The sequence below is a fragment of the Drosophila serrata genome, unplaced genomic scaffold (assembly GCF_035046125.1).
Source record: "Drosophila serrata isolate PLE 108 unplaced genomic scaffold, ASM3504612v1 contig_245, whole genome shotgun sequence".
NCBI lineage: Eukaryota > Metazoa > Arthropoda > Insecta > Diptera > Drosophilidae > Drosophila > Drosophila serrata.
The window spans coordinates 3842838-3868134 of NW_028257143.1; the positions used below are offsets into that span (position 1 = coordinate 3842838).

Below are 25297 nucleotides of genomic sequence, written 5' to 3' on the forward strand. Positions count from 1 at the left end.
AGAGAAAGTTATTCACCAAACTGAGTGAGTGAACATTTCCTCCTCCTCCTAATTGTTCATTTTTGTTCACTTCTCAGTTCTGTTCATTTTGATCATTACTCCTCAGATGTTCAATACTGATCTTGTTTGCTCAGCTGTTAAATTTTATCTTTGCTCACAAAACTCTTAAAAACTTATCATATTGTTCATAAGGGATTAAGGATTCGTGTGGAGGATTTCGGAAACCAGCAGGACAAGAGAAATTATTGCAAAAGCACGTTGAGCTTCCAATGGCAGAGCTATTTAAACCGACAACTTTAAAGTATTTTATTGATCTTTAAATTGCAGTATTCAGTGGTCTGTATATAATCATTAAAAATTATTTTCTGAGCAACTGAGCAATGAACAAGTGAGCACTATGAAGGAGTTGAATATTGTTAAACTGAAAATTAATAAACACGTTCATCCCAGTAAAAGTATATTCCCAACACTAGGTAAGATGTCTTCTAACCTGTCCATTATTGGCATCTGCTTTTGTTTTTCTACTACTCACAGAACTACTCTCGAACCTTTTTCGGTTTGTCCAATTAGCCCAGACCACATTTATTTGTTGTAAATTTATAGTATTGTCTTTAATATGACTTTTAGCGGTACTTCTGTTTCTATTCTTCTTTAACTGCTTTCGTGTTGACATTTCCTCACTATCATTTGGCACTGGTCGATAAAAGTATTCACACACTTGTCTGCTTAATGATCAGTGAAATATAGGTGTATGTACCGTTATTGTGATGTTTGGTTTGCCTCCACGTTTTTTATAGTCAGTTTTTCATCTTTGAACTTTTGTGGTTGACATTTACTTTGCAGCCGTTTGTCATTGTCGATTATTGTCTTTGTTAAAACAAAACAATTCGCATACTCTGCATTAACACATACATTTATACATATATTGCACATGAAAAACTTAAACAGTACAACAGATTAACCAGGAATGGATTTATTTAAACGAGGGTTAGATCCCTAATAAGAATATTTTTCGTTTGCCTAGTTTTAGTTTAGTTTATTAACAATTTAATGCAAGCATATATCCAAGTAAGAGTGTTGGTAGTGTGTCAAAGTCACGTGACATTGGTCCTCTGATCTTGTCGTCTACCTGCTTTTCGTGTAGTTCGCTCCCGTCCACCGAATACATCGTGAATACTCAGATAATCTCTCACAATTCTCCGCGACTGCCTCTTAGTCATCAATGACGATTCGCGGGAGTAAATACATACCTTTGTTTCTATGTCGACAGTCCCGGTCGTTTCCTTTCGTCACAAAAACCACGCTCAGTGCTGTTAAGTGGATTTTTGATTGGTGCCAATTATTGAGGAATTGTTATCATTTAAGTTTCCGTATGATGACATGATATCTGGTTTTGTGCATTTATGACTTTGTCATAAGAAACGTGATCTTAGGTGTTAAAATTGTTATTTATTATTTAATACAAAGTTATTACCGTTGTTACTGTGCAGTGCTATGTACAAGTTCTTGTTTCGTAAGATATTAAGAAAGTCTAGATCTATGGTGAGTGTTGGACAAAGAAATTTCCATCATTTAGATATCTGTAATTGTCACATAATATTGCAAATCCCCCTAAAAATAAGCAGTTTATGCACTCCTGGCTGAGAACTAAAATTAGTGCTGACTTTTTAAAGAAGCTGATCATTTCAGAGCAGATCAGCTTTCAGCCGCCAGTGTTCCTGTTACCTGAAAGCAGAAAGAGATAGCCTTTTGTCCGAGACGTTTAAATAACCATTCCAAAATTAGCATTGTTCAATTATCAAAATAAAGAAAGAGATGTGGGAGTCCGAAGTTTGTATACCCTTGTAGTTTGCAATTGAGTCACTGATAAATGTGAAACCTTTATCATTTATAATCACGCGTAGTTTTATTTTTTCTAGGTATAATATAATCGTCCGATTATGATCCATTTTAAAATATTTTAAAATCGTATGTCACAGTTATATCCGAAATTATATTATATGCTTAAAATGTTCATTACATTTGAATAAGTATAGTTTTCATTTACATTTTGACATTTTCCTAAACATTCCCCTAAGGCAGCTATAAGATTTACCCTACTGATATTGATTAACTAAAGAAACATTATTTTATAATTGTAAATGAAAACTATAATTCAGGAAATAACTAAAATTAAATTATAATAATACCCTGTAAGGGTATGAAAACAATTCCTTTATTGAATCACCGCTAATCCAATATTCAATCGCCAGATCCTATATTTTCCCTCGAAATAGCTGTTAAGTCCGTGAAATTCCGGCAAATTATGTATATTTATGTATGATTTATACAGCATATTGTAAGAAAGTCCCCTCGCTTTGACCTATCCCACTATATAATTTTTACCTGGCACTACAACTGACACCTAAATTCTGCCCTCACTACCTGAACTCGCTTGTGCCGCGTACGCATAAATTACCAAATCTCTTCCCTATTAATTCGCTCCTGAATCCAGGTTGTCGGGTTTTAGTTTCAATTTTTCAGCAATTAGCTGAGTTCAGGTTTTGGGTTAACTTGGGTTGCGTTTTTTGGATGGTGCTGTGTGGCATTCGAATTTGCTTGGCTTGCAGCAGCAATAAATTTTCCAACGAAACTGGGCAGGAGGAGTACACACACACGCACGTTGTGTGGCTAATTTAATGTGGAAGTATAGTAATTAAATAAAATATCATCTACAACAATCAATTTTAAGCCTTGGAATGAACCCTACATTATTTTCAATTTTATATTCATTGACGTTTCGTCTTCTGATCTTTTTGCAAAGTAATAAAATATTTGACAGAATACATACATACATTATTTTTCGAGACTCACAATTAGAAAAAAGTAAATCTACAACTGATTTCCCTTACGATAGATAGATAAATATAAATAATAATAAAGATAAGTAAATTTTTCAAAAATAACACCCGTATGATTATATTTCCTTGCAAGTATCACTTTTATGCAGTGGCGCCATCACTTGGGATTTTGGACAAATTTTAGAAATGTTGGAAGTGATAGCATTGGTAGAGGTCGCCACCGCATGCTTGTAAGAAATGTAAAACGTATGTCAAGTTTTTTTTTCGAAGAATATTTTATTTTACTCAAGACAAATCGATTTTAAACGTAAAAGTTCAATTTTCGTGTTACTGCGTATATAATAAAGAGAAATATCACCATCTGTCTGTGAACACTTTTTGAAATACTTTACAAAGTGCTTCGGAAATTATGAACTCAATTCCCAGTGCAAATATTTAATATTGCCTTTAGGTGACTCACGACATTCCACAGTTATCAGAGTATGTTACTTGAGGGACTCATTGACGACCCCAGAAGTCATCGTGCGCTTCGATTTGGTACGCCTGCATAATTAACTTCTTATATCAGTTGGCTCGGCTGAACTGATAAGACGCTACGCTTCCCTTTCATGGGCGGCAGCTGTGGATGATGGAAATAAATGTTGTTTTTGCTAAAATATACGAGAATTAGAATGTTCCTCTTAACTTTCGCCATTTACTTGCTACTGAACCTGTTTCTAAAATTCCGATTCAAAATTACGCTGTCAGATAAAATCCCGTCAAAGAAAACAGGAACCCAGACCTGCTGTCAAACTTTATTCGGTTTGGGAAAAAAGATTTCAAGTGAAGAATGAGAAAATTTGTTTTTAAAGATTTGTTCTTATAAAATTTCTCCGGCTGGTTTTTCGTCTCTTTGTATCCTTAATTGACCATCATACTAAATTTTCTTTAACGATAAAAAGGCAAAGCGCAAATCAGTCAAATCAGCTTCTATGTCTTCTTTTTATCCAGAAAATTTCAGTGGAGTCTCTGTTAGTAATTGTACTTTCACTGTTCTTCACCTTTTAAATTCTAAAGTTACATGTTTTTAAGTATTAGATTCCCTAACAAAACCCCTCCGCCAAAGCTCTAAATTATGATTTACGGGCAACAGCAAAGGCAGCATAAACAAAACATGAACAAAGAGGCAAACTTATTGAAAGCGCACTTGAAGTGCAAATTTGCCTTTGATTTATGTTGTCTGCTTTGAGGTTATGAACGGACAGGACGAGAAGCGGCGAGACACGGAAGGGAAAGGAACGGGAAGGGACTCGGACTGGGAACGAGTGGCAACAATGGCCATTGCACTGCCATTACTCTGTTCTGTCCTGCTGCTCCCACCTCTCTAGACCCTGAACAATGGCCAAGGGAAACTAATCGAAGTCAGAGCCAACACAAAACACAAATGAAAAGTGGTACAAGTAACGGAAAACGGTCGGTAGGGAACGGTGAAACGGTAGACGGGACGGGACGGGACAACTACTGCGGTTTATGGCGTCTGCATGCAAATGGGTTCTCTTAGTTCTCACGTGTTTCAATATTATGTGATTATGCAAAAACAGGAGCAGGCTAAATGATAACGACTTCCTCCCATGTCAATGTACCATTGCAACTTTGGCGGCTCATTTAACTAAATTGCGTGTGTGTTGTAAAAACCCATTAGGCAAATACATAATATATATTAATATATTTTACAATTGGATGGTAATAAGCGATTTGTGATTGAGGTAGAATATTAAATGTGTATCGATGTTCTAATTTTTGCATTCAATTGTCTGTCTGAGTTTCTACTTCCCTCTATGTTTAAAACTAGAAATTGTTTCTTAATTGTATTATTCTTCTACCGGCTTTAACAGCTCATCTCATTCGCATTTCGCGCTCATTCAATGAGTTTCCACATGTTTCCTAATGTATTGTTCTCTTAGAGCCACTTGTTGTAACGCTGATGGGAAGTCAGCTGTGCGGAGCTCCTCTCTTAGTCGAAGAGCGAAGAAAATAAGAGAAAACAAAAATAAAAAAATATCGATATATTGGTATTTGCCCGATGTCCGACAGCCTACGGGAAAAATTCTGTTCATTTACGCACTTTCTGTCTGGATGGAAGGAGATCTTTTAAAGAATTTTATATTCTACATGAGAATTCTACCTCAAAGGCGAGAATTCTACATCATGTATCTGTAAATGTGTAAAGACGCATAAGGTGTAAAATGTTAAATAACATTCAGAGTGACCAAAAAGAAAATATCAAAAAATATAAAATAGTATCGCAACATCGATTTAAGTATCGATATATTGGTATTTTGATATATTTATATATTTTTTTATTCTCTGAAAGACACGGTTCGGATTGCGCGGCCTTTCGTGCTGGTAGCAAAATTGAATTTTTCTTTTCGCGTTTTGTTTGCTTTCTCCCGTGACAAAGTGCCAAAAAAAATAAAAATAAAAAAATTTATATATAAATACAATATAGAAAGTGGAATGCCAGAAATTTATAATATTTATAAAATAAAAATATTTTAAGAAAATGAGTGGTAGTGTAATTGTGTGCCTAGCCATGAGCAAAAGTTAATTTTGCCCAAAGCAGAGAGTCGAAACACGGCCTCCGAATTCCATTGATAAGGTGTCGGCTTATCAGATTCAATAGTGCGAAAATAAAGAGAGTAAATAGAGTGCCCAGGAAGCTACGGAGTGCAAACAAAGAGCTGCTGGACTGAATCATCGGAATATTCCATGTAAATATATGCCAGCCTTATGATTGTCCACTTTCCCCCACATATATTTTGTGCCAAGCAATTTACAAGTACAAAAACAGCGCGCGTCACTCGCACCTTCAGTTATTTATTAATAACGATTATTAAGAATAGATGGTTCAGATGTGTGTTTTCCATAGCCAGACAATTGTTACTAATAGTCGCCGTTGAATAATATGTATATTTATTTTCTCATCCGTCGATAAAATGCTGATAAAATGTTGCTGTCATTCGTGACGTCAGTGTGGTGTGCCGGCATTTATTTACCTTTATCAATTATTGTCGGACTCTGCTTAAATTATCAATAGGTTTTGTTTGTTCTGTGCGCTGCTCTGACGCAATTTATTCGGAAATTTTATACATTTAAATGGTCAGTGGTAAAAAATTCACATTTATGGACAAGCTTTTGTCGTTGAATTGTTTAAAAAATGAATTCTTTTTTATGGGTTTTGTGGGAATAACATGGAAATAAGTGTGTTTCTGTGTGGAATATAAGAGAAATCTGCTGAACAAGTTGCTTGAAGCTTTATTTTGTTCTAAGACTTTACTGGCTCAAAGTTAGGCCTCAAATAAATACAAATCGAGATTGGCATTGCAGTAGTAGTTTAGGAAAAGGGTTTCTCCTGCTCGAGATATGTAGGTGGTGCTGTGTACTTATTCTATCAGGCGAGTGAACAATAAAATGCCGCACGGGAGCAATTGAAAAATAGGTGTGTAGTGTACAGTAGTACCTCACCAGATGCCCCTCCTGCTCCTTCCTCATCCATCCTTCAATTTGCAGCCCTTCCACCTGCTGCGCGACTTATTCTGCATATTTTAAGCGCGCCTGCCAATGAAACATGCCAAAAAACACACAGAACTACAAGTCAACTTGGGTCATGCTATACTTATATATAAATATATGTATATTTGTATGTACGCCTTGGGGGAATGGGTCGGATGCGAGCTGCCAACGTTTCGTGGCGATGGTGCCAAGAATGCAATGGCGGCGCGCGTTTCCGAGTCCGTTGCTGTTTTGGGCCAATATACAGTATTCCGTCCACAGGGCGAATGGCCAAAATAAGTTATTTCGCATTGTGCGGAGCGAGTGTTTTCTTTTTCGAACAAAATGCTAACAAAAAATCAATACTTTTCCACTTGACACTGAAATAATTTGGTGTTTTGTCCTTTATTGCTTCCAACGTTCCACAACATAAAATTGTATTGCAGGAGAAGTTGTTTCTGAGGAAACACAATAATGTGTAATATTTAGTGGCGGTTAAGCAAGAATCATGCCTGATCATTTCAATCTAATCTCATGTTGATAGTAGAAATAAATAAATATTTAACATACACATGAGAAGGCCGGAAGTTGGCACTCAAACGATTATCCTGGTATCTAATCTGCTAAAAGTAGCAAAAAGTAGAATACGTGATGCACACAGTTCTTAGAATCTCGTCAACCGATAAAATACTATATTTTATCCATAGTTATGACATATTCGCATAAAGAGTTTACTGTTTTACTGTGTTAACGTTTTGATGTGAGACTATAATTGCAAAGTATTTATAAAGAGTACTTTCGCCTTTTAAAATGCCAATTTGAAACCATTTTAAAGACAAAGTAGAGAAGCATCAGAGTTGCGGTTAATCAGGGGATAATAACCTCTGCCACCGAAGTAAGGCGAGTGGAAAGAAGGCATCAAAGTGCCACCCAGGCAAACCACGACTACATAACATAATAATCAACTTGGCTCTGTGATGATAATGACGATGAGGATGATGAAGATGAAAAGGCAGCTACCGGAGCCCTAAGAGAAGAAGAGTTCAGTGCATCGGAGGCCAAATGCATGATTGGAATATTGTTTTTGTTTTTGTTTGTGCTGCACCGAAGGGGAAGAGCTGTGCAGCTCATGCCTCAGCGGATGCGTTAATTTAGGTTCTGGTCACAAAAGGGGTTACCACTGACCACTGACCAATGACGTAGAGCTGAGTTTTATAGTTTCGCCGGGGCTTATTATTCGGTTTCATTCTTGTGCCTGCCAGTCAGTCCGAGAAATGCGGAAATTACTTGCGAAATTGGGTTCATACACACTGCACACACGCCAATTTTAGACCAGAGACACCGCCCAGTTTCAGCTGCAAGAAAAACCAGGCATTAATTGTCAACAAACATGCGTCCCGGTCTTAATTCGCTTTGCCCCGGGTCGCTCTGCGCCTTGCATGTGCGAAAATAATTGCATTTATATACATATGTACATACTTGTGTACATTTAATGCAAATGCACGACAAGACAGTCCGTGGTAGTCCTAGGAACCGACCTACGGTCGCTTTGTTAAAATGTCCATTATCCCCAGATCGGGCACGTGTGGTTCGTGAGGCAGAAACTGGGGGGGGGGGACCACCTCAATATGTGTAGAAATCGGCAGGTGTGCAAAAAGGCTAACCATTATTTCCGTGGCAACCGAATATTGTTCGAAATTACATATTTGTTAAATGAATAAGGTGTGCCCTCGAATAAGAGAACTTGATAATTAAATACAACCCAACACTTGGAGAGTTTAAAACTCGTACTTACTAAGACCTAAGAATGCTTTAATTAATATACCTTTTAATGTGTGCTTCTGCTTCGCATAAAACAAACATTTATGATATGTTGCGAGCCAGGAATCGTTTCCCATACTGGTAATCCAAAACCCGAAACCCAGCCTATTTCAAGAGATAAACCAGATATATAAAAAGCCACCTCGAAAACGTGTAATTTAAACAGTCTGTGTGACACTGTCGAGACGCTTCAAATTTTCAGACGGCAAGTTTTCCAAAAATTTGATATTTTGAGTCAGCAATATGAGTATTGTGGCTGTGTTTGCGTTCAAGGAAAATTCAGTACTGAAACTTGCGCTTGGATAAATGTAAATAGTAAAAGCTTAAATATTTAGCAAATGGCTTAGGTTACCCGACCTTCTTATTCTTTTTCAAACCATGTCAAAGACATCGTTAAAACCTGAATTTTTTAATATGCTTTTTAATAGATAACTGAAATATAAAACCAATTATTATAGCAAAGGAAAATCATTGTTTAAACTTTGTGTTTTAATGCAGTTTGTAGCAAATCAAAGATAGTAGTTTGACTTATTGTTTTAGCCATACCAAAAAGCAAAAATATCTTTGCACTTTGAACTTGAATATTTTCCTAGTTTTTCGCTAAAACTGGCATCAAAACAACAAGCAATTTGCATCGAGTTGCAGATCGGTTGGCCAGTCAAAGGCGTCAACACATTGTGGATTTCCCTTCGCAAACACTACTGCGCACTTGCAAATCAATTAAAAAGTCGGCAATGAGATCTCATTGCACTTTGGGTTTGTGGGGCGACGATTGCATCCAAAATGTGCGCAGCAAACACGAACTTGCGATTGTGATTCATTTTCGCACAGCAGGTGTTTTTCAACACATATGATTAGGCAGCGTGAAAGTGTAATTGCTAGTGTTAGATTACTTGGAATATCATCAACGCTCCGGGCTTGTACTTACTAAAACAACTGAGAGGGAAACTCTCCTCATTTCATAAATTCATAAAGTCGGGAAAGGCCATCAAAGGGAGAGTATATTTAATTTAATAGCCCACGGACACGGCACGTAACCTATCTCTAGCCAGACTGACGTACCCTCAGTCCCAAAGAACCAATTCCTCCCGCCTTTAACGCAATATATAGATACATAGATACATAGATACTTTGTGTATGCATCTGTGCCCCTGGCAGACAATAAAAACCTGGCTGGGTACTGTAACAATACTTCTCTCCCAGCAGTTTGAAGGGCAAGGCGAGGCGTTTTTATACGCCGTCAGCCCTTCAGCACAGCCTTCTGTCCTGACCCTGGTTAATTGCTCCTGTCGCCAGACAGACTAGCTAGGATTGGGTGGCAATTTGGAGGCAAGTTTGAGTGGTGCACTTTCAGAGAGTGAAATCAACCAAAGGGCATTTTATGTAGAATATGTATTTTAATAATAGTCTTGCTAATTACATGACTCATTGCCAGGTCACAATACCCTTATCGAATCATTTTGAAAGCTTTTTGAGTGGGGAATTAAATTAGTTAAAGAGTATATCGATTTGAAAGGGCTAGTTATAAACTAAGCACATTTCATTGAAATAATTATTAGTCCGATACAATGCATAGTCCTAGCAACTCAGACCTGGAAGTATCATTGGCTTTGGTAGAGTAAAATGGAAACGGCAAGCCGGGTCCTGCGCTCCTTTCTCATACACACGCGACCAGCTGCTGCCAGGCGGCGTCGGGAAATGCTAATTTTACCCAAAACCCGATTGGAAATGTTTAGTTTTCGACTTGCTTACGCGTGCAAGGAGTCCGGAAAGGGCGAGCAGGACGAAAGAATACTTCGGTTTGTGGTTGGAAATATTTTCATGCATATGGCGCTAAAACCATCAACATTTTGATGTATTTTCCATTCCATTTTTATGGTCGCAAGAATTTTATTTTCAAATGAAGCATCGGTTGAACAAATAAAATGGGAAATCGATCTCTTTGAGAGACAACCTAAGAGTTTATGTCTTCATTTTGCGTACTTCTGACTACTGTGCAGGGACCGTGGAAAATGTCTTTTGTCAACTTGAGCGAACAAAGGTCGATGACTGATCAATGCCCCTATAAATATTACCAATTGCTTTTATTTTTCCAATGTACTTAAACTTTGTCCCCCTGCCAAGGCGAGCAATTAAAGCAGCTTCAGTTACTTCTTGATTTTTTCACTTTTGTACTTGTCCGTGTTTCCGTTGTCTTCTTTGCCATTAAATTAATTTATTGCCATTTTATTTTGTGTTGTTTTTCCTTTGGGTTGTTTAGTTGTTTTGTTTTTTATTTGACTTGCACACATTCGGTTAATTGTATTTGTGGAATTTGTTACTCGTGCCTTGGCTATTTGCTATATTGTTTCATTTTATTTACTTATTTTACAATTACAATCTTACAATCGTAGTGTTTATTGCTTAAAACTCGAAAACACAAACTGAGAAACTTAAATAATGTAATTAAGTAATGTTCATAAATGATATATAAGGGAGCTTTTGAGTAGAAGATTTGAATGTGAACTTAAATATGTTTCTTTCTCAATTTGTTTGTTTTCTTTCGGTAAACTCCGATCAGTCAGAATGAAGCATTTGGTCAACAAAAACCTACCACTGTCTTCGACTTACTCCGGCTGGAAATGACTCTAAAGTGCAAACATCCGTCCGAATACCCTCTCCCTAAAGGTCCCCTGCAGCATGGACTCCCTGGTGTGGCACTTTGGGATCCGCTAATATCTCTATATGCGGTTTACTTATCGGGTCTGGAATGGTTGTTTGTCTCTTTGCAGTGGCAGTTTGCTGTTCGTAAAATGTAGTTGCAATTTTCTTTATCTACTTTCTGATTTATGCAGACAAGGCGAGGCACTCTGTGATTGGGGCTTGCCTTGGCTCCCTCAAGCAGCTCCTGTGACCAGGCCCAGGGCTATGGATTTGGGTCCACTCCAAAGCCGACGGAGTGCGTCATAACCAGGGACAGAGTGAGGCATGAGTCACTTGTGAGCGCCATACATACATGTTTCTCCTACTAGACCTATCTAGGCAATTTCATCTAAACTGCAATGCGCCAGAGAAGTGGCAGATGCAAATGGGCCCACTCTGGGCACTCGGAGACAATGACTTGGAGTTCCCCAGTCGAGAAGCGGAGAGACTGACAGATGGTGCCACAACCAAAACCAACTAACCAACCCATTTGGAAGTGCAACAAGTTGTTGTGTGCCTAACAGTACTGTGTTTATGTGTTCTTAGCGTTTGATTTACTCATTTGCAGCTTTCTTCGTTTTTTTCTACCTTGCCTTGTAATATCCATAAGTATTATGAGGATATACACTTGAAAAGATGTACATATATTTCTGAAATTGCCTGATTAAGGTTGCATATTATGGGATGTTGTAGTTAAAACAATTATTCCTTGACATGTTTCTAACCTTAAAAGTCTTGAAGGGTCCAGACAGTTTGAGCCAGTTTCCCTGGATCTTATTGACAAATATTGCTTATTTTATTGTGTACCTTACTTGGCATCGCTTTTCGAGTGCCGCGTAATTAGCTTTTGTATGGAACTTGTTTTTGTTTCCCCTTCTGGCGAGAGACTTGCTGGCATTCCTTTCGATTCCGTTGACCCCTTCGCTTAATTATGCAGTTCTCCCGCTTGTCGTTCCGTAATATAAATATTTCTTTGCCACACCCTAAGAAACGCCTATTTGGTTGCTTGCAAGTTGCATGTTGGGTTTCAGTACTAGTCAGTTTAAACACTTGTAGATGTCTCTCAAAAACAGACCGGGTATTAATCATTCGGATTGCTGATTCACCCGGAATACTGCTGCCTCGATATATGTGAATACTAGAAAACTTGGCCACTGGTCTTGGAGAGGAATCTGGAGCAGTTGGAGGTAGCTTTTGGAGCACTCCCTCTTCCTTCTTTATACAGTTTTGTGTGTCAAGGGGTTTTTGCTGAAGGATTTCCCGCGAGTCGCTTTTCTTTCTGAAAGTCCTCGATTTTTAAGTATCGCTATAAATGGTTTCCCATTAAGCCACACAGAGGAGTAAAAATGCTTTGAAAGGTAAAACAAGTTCGAGGCAGAAATGGAAATATAAAAGAAATACTATTGTTTGCAGGGGAAAAACTCTTAAATAAAAAACCAAAAAATATATATATTTATGTATTTAGAAGCAATGTTTTAAAATCTTTTAAGTACAACTAAGCATTATGTGGAAATGGATTTTTATCTGCTTTAGGAACCAATCAACAATATTTATACGGTTCAGATTACATCTATAACTAGTTTCTTTAAAGTACATCTCAGTTGACTTTATCATTATTAGTTTAATCCAAGGAACTTTAAAAGCTATCTAGATACTAAATTTTAGATGTGGATTCTAGGTTTATATTATTTAATTTACTATTTTAAGCTTAGAAGTGGATGACTAAAATGCTTAATGGGAAAATATATTGTTATTGGTTGTTATTTATGGATGTGTCTCGTGGCTGCTGTTTTTAGTGGTATAAATCCAGGATAAAGGTTTGTAAAAAGAGTGGTCGAGCTTAATCGGATCCAACCTCTCAAATGTGGCAGAAATTGTCCAAAACTAGTGAAACTTAAAATGCTTCAAGGAGAATATGGTAAACTAATTCAATGATCAAAAGAATATGTATAAAACGATTTAATAATACATATATACTCTTATTCTTAGTCTAAAAAACAACCTAAACAAACTAAGGAATATTTGAAGACTAATAGCATCTAAAGCAAACATTTTTGCAACATTTTAACTTGGCGCTACATCATCTTTATTTATTTATATTCGAGACACATGGAGAAATCGCCGCTCCTTAGTTTTGGCTCGCTGTTGTCAATAAAATAAACAATGCAAAAGCAAAGCAAAAAAATACATATAAATATGTATATATTTGTACGTATATACATTTATATAGAAAAGAGATCTCTGAAATCTGGCGCCAAAGCATACAAATAAATTTAAGAAAACAGAAAGATCAGCAGCCATGTGACGTTCATCTTCTCTTTGTTTTTCTTTTACTTATTAATAAAATAAAACATTTTTGGGTTTCAATATTTAAATGGTAATTAACGTAAAAAGTGCTCTTAGAAAAGAGACAAGAATGTCTTGCTCCACGAGTATATCGGGTATAATTAATAATAAAGGCCAGACGATATTACCCACTTGTGCTTTTGCCGTCTGCTGTGTTCTCAAGAATATTAATATTAATTATGAGTTGAACCATGTCTGGGCCAAGGCATTGGAATTTCACTTTGAGTGAAATTTGTCATGACTCATTATTGTTAAAATGTTCTGTAGATAAATGTGCGACTGCAGCACTTTGACAAGCGAAATATTCGACCGACCTTCAGGGATTTATTTTGGTTTTAACTAATGTAGCTACGACCCTCTACGATCATTATGGAAATGCGTAAACCTCTATCGATAAGAGTTATCATTGGATCGATGTGGGCGGGGGAACCGATGACCAGACCCACTGGCAGCCTAAATTGTTATCTAACAAATTTGTCCCATTCCCTATCTTTCACGTCACTGACACACAGAATGAGTATTCGAATTCGAATACGAAACATATGTCAGCAAAGTGTGTAAAAATAAAAACCCGAGTGCATGGGCGATGGAGTAGAGTCTACATATTCCAAGGAACCGACCGGGTGCGGAATCGTATGCACTCTTAGCAAGGCGTCAGAAATGGAATTGCTTAGTTGCCCAGGAATTTGAAAATACACACATATAGAGATATATATGTATATCTATATCTGTCGAGATGCGCATGCCATGCATAAACAAAGATACAAAAGTATCTGCGGCGTAAATTGGTATGCCTTTCAGTTATTAACAACGCGGCACTGCGAAGGGGTCGTGTCGACAGCTATTCTCAAGGACCTACAGTGCACACATATTGTTAAAACATACTTTAAAGAAGGCAATGGACTTTCGGTTTCGTGTTTTGGGTTTGCCCAGCCAGTCAGCCCAAGCAGCCATAAAAATTTCAATTTATAAACAAGCCAGGAGAATAAAAGTAAGCGGAGATGCGCGTGTCTACACAGAAGCAGCAGCCAAAAAACATTGGGCAGGAAGAACACATTTGGGAAGCAACAGACGACAGACAGCGAGTGGAGACAAAAGAGCCAGGAACCGGGAGAAAAAGTGGCAGCGATTCAAACAGCATCCGAGGAGAGGTACGAAGCTGGGTGAAAAGATATCTCTTGGCGTTCCAATCACGTCGGCCAATGGCATTCGCAGACATCTCACGTCTTGGTGGGGTCACAGGCCAAAAGAAGCAGAGGGGATCATTGGACTAGACTGCGCCATTATGGGGTCCTTGCCATGCCTCGACTCTGCGTCCTGGTGTCACTTTCAAATGCGAAAAAAGGAAAGTGTTTCCCCAAAAAGACACACACACACACACTCATGAAATTGTGAGCAATCTGAAGCATTTCCTGTTTAGTTTCGGTTGATTTTGCGCAACTATGTTTAGTAGTCTTGTTAGAATGTTTACTGTAAAGACCATCTTAAAAGCAAACAAATCTTTGGTGCTTGTATCTTGACCGCAACTGTACCGCATTCAAATGTCAAGTCCCCTTTGTAATGTTTTCCGCTTTGATATTTTTATCATGGTGATGGAACAATATCTCATATCCGCTGGCTTTTTGCAATGCTTTTGCTTGTATCAGAGTTTAGTTTACTTAAATGTTGTATTTGGTGCGGGCAACAAGGCACTCGAACTTTTTATCGCATTTGGACTTTGGTCTTTTGTTAATCAAATAAAAATGAATTCTGTTTCTTTCAAAGTCCGGCTTCAATGTTATTTGTTTAATACAATCTCACTAAGGCGTAGCATAATCATATTGTTTTAAGTAGAAAATATTATTAATGATAAGCTGCTGCTTTTTTTCATACACATTCTTGGTGTTGCTAAACTGGTTTTGCTCTCGGAATGCTAAACAACACATTCAACACCTTTTTCAATCAAAAAAATCGACGAACCGGTTAATCGATTAATTTAAATATTATTGTTTAGGCATGACGAAGTTATCGTTTGCTCTAGATATGGATATGGGGTTCGTTTTAGCTTCATTAAAATCTTAAGATCTTGAAACTTACTAATTAATAAGGGTTTTTTTTAGTAATTTTAACTCAAAGTTTAACTTAAATATTTTGCGAGTGAGTTTCTGGTCCCCCAAAATATATGGGAATTTTCATTTAATATATTCCACATGGCCATGCAAATGACTTTGATCTTCCGTCATGTCATTCTGCTCCAATCAATCCATCCGTCAAATATTTATATTCAACTAGCCAACTGTCAATCAAAAATTTGTGTGGGAATATTGAATATATTGCAGTGCATGGTCCACATACTCTCATTCTTACCTTGGCCCAAAACAAGTTCCAGTGTGAAATTCCAGCGAGTGCACAAAACTAAAAGCTAGAACACCTATCCGCCAGATACAACAATAAGCCGGCTAAATTGAGGCCGAAAGCGAAAGGGACAATTAGCAAATTGATGCTAGTAAACAGAATGGCGGAAAACCCAATCAATAGCCATCAGTAAAATATACAATGGCAGGAGTAAAAAAAAACACAAACCAAGCTACGTAAATGCTGTGTTGTTGTTTGGATCGGCCATAAATGTAGGTGCACCTGTTGCTACTTTGCAGATACACAGAAAGTATCTATGTATCTGTGTGTTGGGCGAGGGCGGCGCACACGTTTAGTATGCTGAGCGCGTGTTTCAAACTTTTTTTTTGTAAATATGTGTGAGAAAGGTATAAATTTCTCATTTTTTGTAAACGCTCATGTGGCCTGTTATAGCTACAATATATCCCTAATAGGATTGGATAATCCACGCCTTCCCTGACGGAATTCCAACATATTGTGGGATATGCTAAGCAAAAAAGAGGAAAAGAAAAAGTACTGAGAACCAGCACGTACTGATTGTTGGGACCAGAACCCAGGGAGATAGAGCCAGGTACACTAGTTGGCGCACCCGCATCTCCAGTTCTTACCTTTGTCCACCGTCTCCTCTGTTCTCACTAGAAAAAGAAAAGGCATTTAATTAAAAACACATTTATTTTAGGCATTCTGTTGGCGGACATTGTTGATTGTGTGGAGCTGCCGCTGAAGTGGGCCAACGAACTTGTGTTTTTAATGGTTCGCCGGCCACAGAATTATGGCGGTAGCGGGGAGAATGAGATTGATGAGAAAAATCTATATAAATAAAACAAGAATGAGCTCTGTTAGTCGAGTGCCACGGCTTTAAAATACCCGCTTCTCAAGAGTATCTACAAATATCTCTTTGCTTACTAATAGTATTTTTCTAAAACATAAATCAGCACAAATATCTTAAAAGCATGAAGTAAGGGATGAAATCATTGCCAATTTGTATAATATATGCATCGTAGAAATTTAATGCCCTTTCTAAACTTTACGTGCTTCAAATACTCGATTCAGCATCTTTAAAATGAATATCCAAACATGTTTAAAAACCACAATGAATTTTAAATTAAAGGAGAAAGATATGTATTTTTTTGTGTTTAAACAAATGCAAAAAAAGATGCTCCCAATGATGACGACTTTAAAGTCTACATATTACGATTATAAATATTTCCATCTGTAATTGCAATGATATTGCTCGTTCCGTTTATGGATTCCAAGGCAGCCAGACGAGCCGCGTTTGTTTATTATTATCTACATATTTGTTTCGCCTTTATATTGTTTAGTTTCTGTTTCTGTTTGCGTTCCTTCTCATCTCCACTCTCCCAATTTCAGCTTTTTATGTGTGCAAAATGCTCATAAAAAAAGAGACTAATGCGAACACTTTTACCCCTTCTCGTTTAGGCACAAATTTGCATCTTTCTTGATTTAGCAAAATGACGCAACAAAGTAAAAAGCTAAATTTACGAAAAAAACATACATCCTACATATGGCGAGGTTATGCACAGCAGCGGCAACCTTAGTTTTTTTGTTTTATATGGCAATTTGTATGCCATGTCCGTCTGTCTGTCTGTTTGTACAAAACAAACGGATCTGAGAGATTATTATAGCGAGAGCTACCCAATTTGGTGACAATTCGCTTATCTTGTGCAAGCATATCGAGGTTGTTTCCCTAAAAATCATAAAAATGTAGAGTATTGTGTGGTCCTATAAGATAAAGTTACATTTACTTTTAAAATTTGAATAAAATTGGATGGTTAACAGATCAATAGAGTTTTTCTATCTCTATTAGTCGAGTTTCGAACCACTGTTTCGATCAAAGTATATCTTGTTCATGCATGTTTCTTTGCAAAGCGGACTTGTCTGGAAGCAAGCTTTTGGTAGAGGGTATCATGTAGTTGAGCATACCTACCTGTAGCTTTCTTACTAGTTAAATTGATGTTTCTGTTTTAAACGAACTATAAAACTAGACAAGTTTTGCTCATTAGCGAAATAGTTTCTGTACCATTATAGGTCCGGGCTTTCAAAGACTTCCCAACAAGGGAATTGAGTAGTTTTTGCCATAATATTATTTTAATTTAACTTCGTTTGTCTGACAAAGGCAGGTCTTTTAGAAAATCCTCTTAACCTTTTTACATACACACACAGAGACAATCAATAACAGTCGGGAGCCAAAGCGTTCACACTTTCCTTTCAGCCAGAGCCATTGACCCGAGCTAAAACACAGATACATTTAATGCTGGGACAAAAAGAAGGGAAAAGTGTCGCGAATTGAGAGTGAGCGAGAAAAGCAAGCTTGCGTTTAATTGCATTTTGCTGAGGAAAAGTAAAAGTCACTTATGGGAAAACTCCGGCCCGACCAGACGATGTCGACAATGGGGGACAAAGGGCTCTGCAGGCGCAGCTGGGACTTTCCGCATTATCTCCCTCTATATTGTTTGTATCTCGGTCTAGGGCATTGTTTATGAGCCAGATTTTCCAATTGGTTTTCGTCTGGCGCACAATGAGTAGTTGCCAAAGGGTTAAATGGAGACGGTGTTGCCCAAGTCTGCGTTTAATTATTTGTTTGGTTGCACAGTGTAAAAGATTAAAGTGTCAAAGTAAATGGAGCCAGACACGCCCCGTTTTGTGGCTGGCTACTGTGTGTCGGAATCTTGTTTGTACCCATTCCCAGCCTGTTTTGGCCATTCATCATGGGCTAAGACCTTTGGTAACTTGCAGGCCAGGGTTACGGCTATCTCTTACACGCCATTAGTTTGGTGTATTAAAGAAAAGCGCATTTCCTGCCCACAATCACACAGCTTTGATGGGCCACTTGAGCTGCTCGGTGGCCGTACCTATATCTGTATCTGTATCTGTATCTGAGGGATCTGCTGCTGGTTGTGTGTGTATTCTACTCATTTGACTGAGCTGTGTGGCGAGAGTGTCGGCTTCATTGAGGTTGATTGATAGTTTGTTTACAAATTTAATTTCATTTTACTTCTCTTCCTTCTTTGGTATTTTTATTCTTGTTGTTTTCTGTATCGTGTGCAAGCCGTGTGGCATTCACCTGTGTGTCTACACCCCTCCCTTCCTTAACGTTCCTTCTCTTGCTTACCTGTGTTTGTCTTTTTCCTCAATGTTTTTGTGTGTTTTCAACTTGGTCAACTTGGCACTGACTGCCTTTTTATGTGCTTGCCTCCTGCCTTTGGCTATTTTATATAAGGAACGCATACATAGAGATCCGAGGGGGGAATGCAATACATTTGAATGTTCTCTCGGCTCATTTGTGCAATCCAATCACGTAGCCCCGTAAAAAGGATGATGCCAAAAACTCTTTCGACGACTTCATTTGGCATCGCCTAATGGTTGGGCGTGGCAAGGCCAAGACTGTGGCACTTTTTCTGAACTCTCCCCTGGGGAATTCCAAGTCCCAGAAGGGGCCGTTTTGAAAAGAGTAAAGGTCTCCGAACTCAACAATTTGACATTGATTAGAGACTGGCGACGGCTTGTCAATCTAAATAAAAGAAGCAAGGGTCAAAGGTATTCACTCAAATACAGCGGCCTTAATTGCATAAGAAAGTTATTTAGGGACTTATAATAATCTATGGCTTTCAATATCCTTGAACATTCGGAAAGTCCTTCTCGTTGACAAATTCTATTAGACTTGGTGGTTTGGACAAGCATTGCATATTAGATGCTTATCGATTGAAAACTTTTTTAGGTATCTTAAAAACATTCAAGATTTTGTTTCTCTTTTTCTGTGTCCAAAATATCCATTTCTATAAGAATTTGGGAAACTTAAGATTTTTAAGATTTCCTTAAATCGTGAACAGAAATCTCATCTAGGGTTTTGTCGTCTGGTGTTTCCCCAGAAACAATACCCGAACTTTATCGTGCTGACTTCCTTCCTGCTTTGCCGCAACAACGAAAATAATGTGAAAGACAAACATTAGACCCCAAGTTCAAAAGGGACGTAAGAGAAATCACAATAAATCACAAGACAAGGCAGAGGTAAGGATGTGCGTCCGGAGCAGACTCCGCCCGAAAACCAACCGTTTCCAAACTCTGATCCTAAACAGAAGTCGTGGGTCGGCGGGTTCTCTGTTGATTCAACGACAAATCACACAAGCAGGAATATTTCCTACGGTAGCCGCAGTTGCTTCTGCATGTCCTGGGATTAGGGAATGCCGCGCCGTCACCTTGTTAACCTGCATGCCATTAGCGTAATTCGTTTTGTGTCGCCGTTCCGCTGGCGCATGGGAAACCCGAAAAATGTTGCGACGCGGCAGACAAACTTAATTTTGAGGACCTGCCTGGTCCTGGCACTTCCTGCTACGCATTTTGTAGGGTTTCACGTACAGCGGCAATTATGTATTTTACTTTTCGAGTTGCCGAAGACGCCGTCAAAGTGTACTTGTAAATTGCCTGGCCCAAGAGAGAGGTGGCAGTTGAAAGATCGATCGATTCCCCACAACTAAGACCTCTACAATTTCAGTGAACCTCGCCATGGACGGGTACGAATAAGTATCCCGATCTGAACGGACCAAAGAGTGAGACGTATTTCCCAGGAAGTGAGCAATTGGCTCGAAAGCCGAAGATCGGAGCAAGCAGGATGGCGTCCCTACATCAGAAGCGTCCCAGCATTAGCAACTGGTTCTCCTCCCTGCGCCGCCAGCCCAAGAACAAGAAGAGCTCCGCCGGCCTGGGCGGCAGCGGCAGTTTTGGCAGCAAGCAGCAGTTGCAGAGGAGCTGCTTCGACCTCTCCTCCACGGCAGCGTTGGGCAGCGGGGCGGTGGACGTGGGCGTGGGCATAGGGTACTCCATAGCGGGTTCGCGGAACAGTCGGAGCAATAGTACATTCTACATTGGTCCATCCTCTGGAGGTAAGGACGATCAGCACCACCGTCTGCTAGACAATGGCAGTAGTGGGAGCAGCCTGAGCAGCGTCTGCACCCGCTGCTTTTGCAATCTCCTAACGAAAGGCAGCGAGACAAGCAAACCCAAGGCTCCTACGCTGCCGCTGGACTCTCCCAAAATCACGCACAAGCCGCCCGCCAAGCCCCGCTCCCCCTCGCTGGCCCCCTACACCAGCGTGGCCACGTACAATGTAACGAACCTCTCGCCGGACAGTCCTCCCCCAGCCAGCCCCACCTTTAGCACGGAAACCGTGAGCTGCAGCGACGTGACCCGCAAGGTCACCGAGGTGCAGCGCCTGCCCTGCGATGAGGCCAACACGGAGCTCTTCAGTAGACGGGTCGAGTACAAGCACACCACTACCACAACGACGACGAAAACAACGATAGTGTCCCGACCTGTGGAGCTACTGCTAAATCAAAAGGGAGAGATCATCGGAAGGAGGACTCCGCGCAAAACACGCTCCAACTCCTTGGGCTGCATGCTGGATACGCTAGATACCGAGACAGAAACGGAAACGGAAACGGGCAGCGGGGTAATGGGAATGGACAACCCCGGCCTGCAATTGGATTCGGATCCCAGCTCGGGACTCAGTTCACCTTCACCGCTGACACCTGATGCCGGCGATCTGCGCTTCATCGATGACAGCTCCAACTCGCAGAGCGAGTCCGAGCGGAATTCGCTCAGCCAGAATCGGCACAAAAACAACAACAATAGCAGCCATATCAACAATAATAACAATAACAATGATGTCAGCAATGGCAGCAGCAAGCGGAGTAGCCAGCAATCGAATCTCTGCGAGAGTTGTCGCACACTCCTCGAGCGAAACCGCAGCAATGCGGAGCAGAGGGAGAGTAATGTGATCCTCCGGCGACCGGGAAAGGTATGCAGGGGAAAGGAGAAATTGGGATTGGAAGTTGTCAAACCAAAGCAATATTTGATAATATGGGGAATGTAAAGAAAGCAAGTTTGTGGACCCTGATGTGAGACCCAATTATCCTAGCGTTGTGTATCGATATCGATATCATATCCAAAATTGCATAATCTTTGATGTCAGACAATTTTAAATATAAAAAAAATGCATTTCATTTATTTGTATCTTGTTCCGATATATATAACAGAATATAGATTTGTGGCACATTTGTATAAATGAAACATTAAAATATCGCTTTCCGGTCAAATATCATCCCAGTATCGATATTTTCAGACATTCCACCCTATCATTTGACTCAATAATTGTTCATCAAAGAAATTTTAAAAAACTTTCTTATATTGACATAATAGTCTTAGGTTTTTTCTTTTTGAGATCGGTAAATCCAAATCCAAGGTCCGTTTGAGTCTATTCCGATTGAATTCTGGTTTTGTATATGTGTGGCTGTGTCATTTACAATTTTCATAATAATTTTAATTCATTGATCCACCTTCGTATCAAAAACTAATTCGTTTCTCATTAAGTTTTAGGTTCAATATTGTTATAAAATCACAACGGAAACAGGTTTTCTCCACTCGCGACACTTGTTGCTGCTTCTGTGGGAATTCCTCGATTCTCTGCTTATTTTTCCCCTTTCGTTGGATCAAAGCATGGCTTCAAGTTTATTTTTAAATGATATGCCTCATTAATGCCTTGTTTCCCTCACAATCACTGTTTCTCAATTGGTTGGTGTGTTCCAATCTGTGTATTCTGTGAGCATTTATGGATTCCTAATCTTTGAGTTACTTTTGATTGAAGTTTAAAATATTGATAAGTAGACCTTAGAATTACCTGAAGAGTTTTAAAATGAAAGCAAGGTTTTAAAATGAAGGTGCTTTAGGAACGACTCTTGAATCGAGTATAAATAATAACCTCATCACTGGATAAAAATAGCACGATGGAGATTATAATTTCAACAAACATGTTATTGAAGTTCTCTGTGTGACATGCTTTAAAATTCCTCGAAATCATTGAGCGGCTAGTGAGTTATACATCTTGGCACTGTTCGAATCTCAACAGAGACAATTCACATTGACAGCGAATAAGTTCCGCCGTCTCCAGTTAGAATTTCAAATTCATAGGCACGGCTGAAGGTCCCGACGATGATGACCTCACTGCAGATGCATATGTGCGTTGAGTCTATAACATATTACAGGCACTTGAGGAATTTGTCAATTGTATTTTATGACGCTTAATTAACATTTCTTCTCCCTTCGGATTCAGATGCTCTGCGTGCCCGTCCAATGAGTCAGAAGGTCGCTCACTCATTGGGCCTGGTCTGCGAACGACGAGTAGGGGCAATTGATATGTTCCGGTCCCGTGGCTCTAGCCATTCATGCGTCAACTCAACTCAGTAGTAGCTGTAAGATACATATGTACTTATCTTCGATACACTTTCCGCATATTTAGGCATCAAAGTAAATTGTCACTTTACTTTATATTTCCTTCGAATGACCCTTGTGTTATGTTGCTTTTTTGTTGAATAGAACCACCGGCGATGTCTCCGGTTCAGTGTCAGGTAGTTCCCTAATTTAATTAAATCATCACTGCATTGAGTGCTATGCTTTATTTTCTCAATTTTCGTATTTTTAGCTCTGGAAAGCGGACAAATGTTCGGAAATAGTGTCGAGCGAGTTGAGGTCGTCGTTGTCAGAGCGCGTGTGGCGCCAGTCCGAGAGTGGAATCAACGCACGGCACTGGGGAAATGCAAATTGTACTCGAGTTTAGAATTTATGAGATTTTCGTTATTTATAAATTTCACAAGCCTAGTCAGTCACTTGACCCGAAACTGCGAAATGCATATTTCCATATTAATATACATTTATTGCTGCTCTCCAGCACTTCCTGCGTTTATTTTTGATTCTACAGCTGTGCATACAATGAGTTTTTATTGACCTCTGTGTTTCTTATTTCATTTTTTTTAGCAAATCAAAGATGAGTTGTGCGAGGTTGTCTCCGAAATGGAGGCGCTGGACGTGCCCGAAGACTGCAAGCATTCCAATAAGGACAAACAGATGTCTATTGGCCGGAAAAAGTTCAATATGGATCCGAAGAAAGGTGAGTTGCAGCTATTTATAATAACCCAATATATGTTTTAAAGGGGATGAAATGTTCTAGTGGCATACGTTGGCGCATTTAATTTCCCAGATGATTCACTGGGAATTTAAATTTAAATTCAAATGAGTAAATGCAATTCAAGAGGTTCTTCCCATACGAATTGAGGGAAAATCCCTGCCACACGCGAGAGCTTATTTGACAGTCAGGAAGAAAGGGAGTGTCTCGAAATGTCGTAAAAATGTTAAACTTCACCGACTCGCGATTATTTTAATACATTCTCAATAATGGCGGCGGGGCAACACCCCAACAAAACCGACAATGAAGTCAGTCAAAATGCTTTATAATTGAGCTGATGAGTGACAGGAGGACAGAAATGGTGTGGCGCCGGGAAAAATTCAAAAACTAAAGCTCCACGGAGCCTTGAATCGTGCTCTCGCGTCGATAAATGAAATTATCATAAAAATACCGAGGGAAAGGGCGTTCCCACAATGACGACTTTGACGTTAACTTAATAATAAGAAATGTACAACATGAAGATCCAGATAAGATATAAGATTTTTAGCAAAAGCCAACATACCAAGATACCTTTTGATTGGTAAATTAAGTTTTGCTATCGGGATACTTTATAGTACTATCATTACCATTACTTTTTGTGAGCTTTGTGATGATAATGAGATTAAAAGACAAAAACAATATTGTTAACTACAATTATGTTGAAAGGTGAAACAAATTACAAATTACTTTTTAGACCAAAACTTTGTATGCTGTTTTGGAAATACAAAATAGTACAAAAACGAATTACTGTTCACACAGTTTGTTGCAGTGTAAGTTTAATTTTCACTTTCTGTTTTAATTTGAATATATCTTGGGCTAATTTTAAAATTTGTGTGTGGGTTTATGTTCATTAAACGCTCTTTTCTAAATCAGTGTTCGTTAATCTTCACTCAATGCTCTCGAATTAATATATAGAATTAAATTAGGTTTGAAAACATTTACCTATAGTTTCGTGTTAATTTGGTCCACTTGGTAATTTATAGAAACCTAAATAATTCGACATTTTCGTTTTTATTCTCCAAAAGTGCTCAAAAATTTCCATATAACTTCTGAGAATTTGGGTGAGATATACGTGTCACCATGTTTTCCGTGTTTTTCGTGCCTAAAGCATCTCCATATCCCCGCGACGCCCCCGTTTAAAGCTAATCAAATATTTACGTCAAGCTCTTATTTGGCCATAAATTGACGTCGACAAGTCTAAATTAGGCCACGCAGTCTCCCACAAAAGACATCAGCATCCTGCCGAGCACTCTGGCTAAAAAGAGGGCGCACAATAAAAATGCTAATCCGAATAGGGAGGCATATCCATACATATGTATGTATAGTTGGTGCTGTCTCTGGGCCATGGTGTTGGGAATAACAAAAGCGAAATCGAGTCCTGGAGTCTGTACGTTCTGTTGCACGCCGCTTATTAAAAAAGTTCCACACGCCAGTATGTGCCACAGGATGGCAGGAGTGGTCCTGCTGGCAGTAGTGGCGGTGGTGTCATCACCATTTGTCGCTTTATCGGCCGATTATCAGAAATAAACGCAAACCAAAAACCCACACCAGGCCGTTAAGTTAATAGCACACAAATGTGCCATCCATAGCGCACAAATAATGTCCAGAATTGGAGGTGGTATTTGGGGAGGAATGGTCGACGAAATGGTGTTGTAGTTAATCGCGCGTGCTGCTCCCAAAGTCACGCAAA

The 25297-nt window shown here is 39.0% G+C and overlaps 1 protein-coding gene across 2 annotated transcripts in view; it reads left to right on the forward strand.

Annotated features, from left to right (window-relative positions):
• step (cytohesin steppke) overlaps positions 1 to 25297 on the forward strand; it is a 30046-nt gene that overhangs the window by 1310 nt on the left and 3439 nt on the right. Inside the window, exons 1-3 of one of the 2 annotated variants that reach the window (XM_020953715.2) lie at positions 5157 to 5590; positions 20107 to 21408; positions 23421 to 23553. In XM_020953715.2, the coding sequence (XP_020809374.2) occupies positions 20224 to 21408; positions 23421 to 23553 (1318 nt within the window). In that variant the 5' untranslated portion in view covers positions 5157 to 5590; positions 20107 to 20223. Of the gene's footprint in view, positions 1 to 5156; positions 5591 to 20106; positions 21409 to 23420; positions 23554 to 25297 lie in introns of those variants that run through there. The other variant, XM_020953717.2, reaches the window with a different exon arrangement.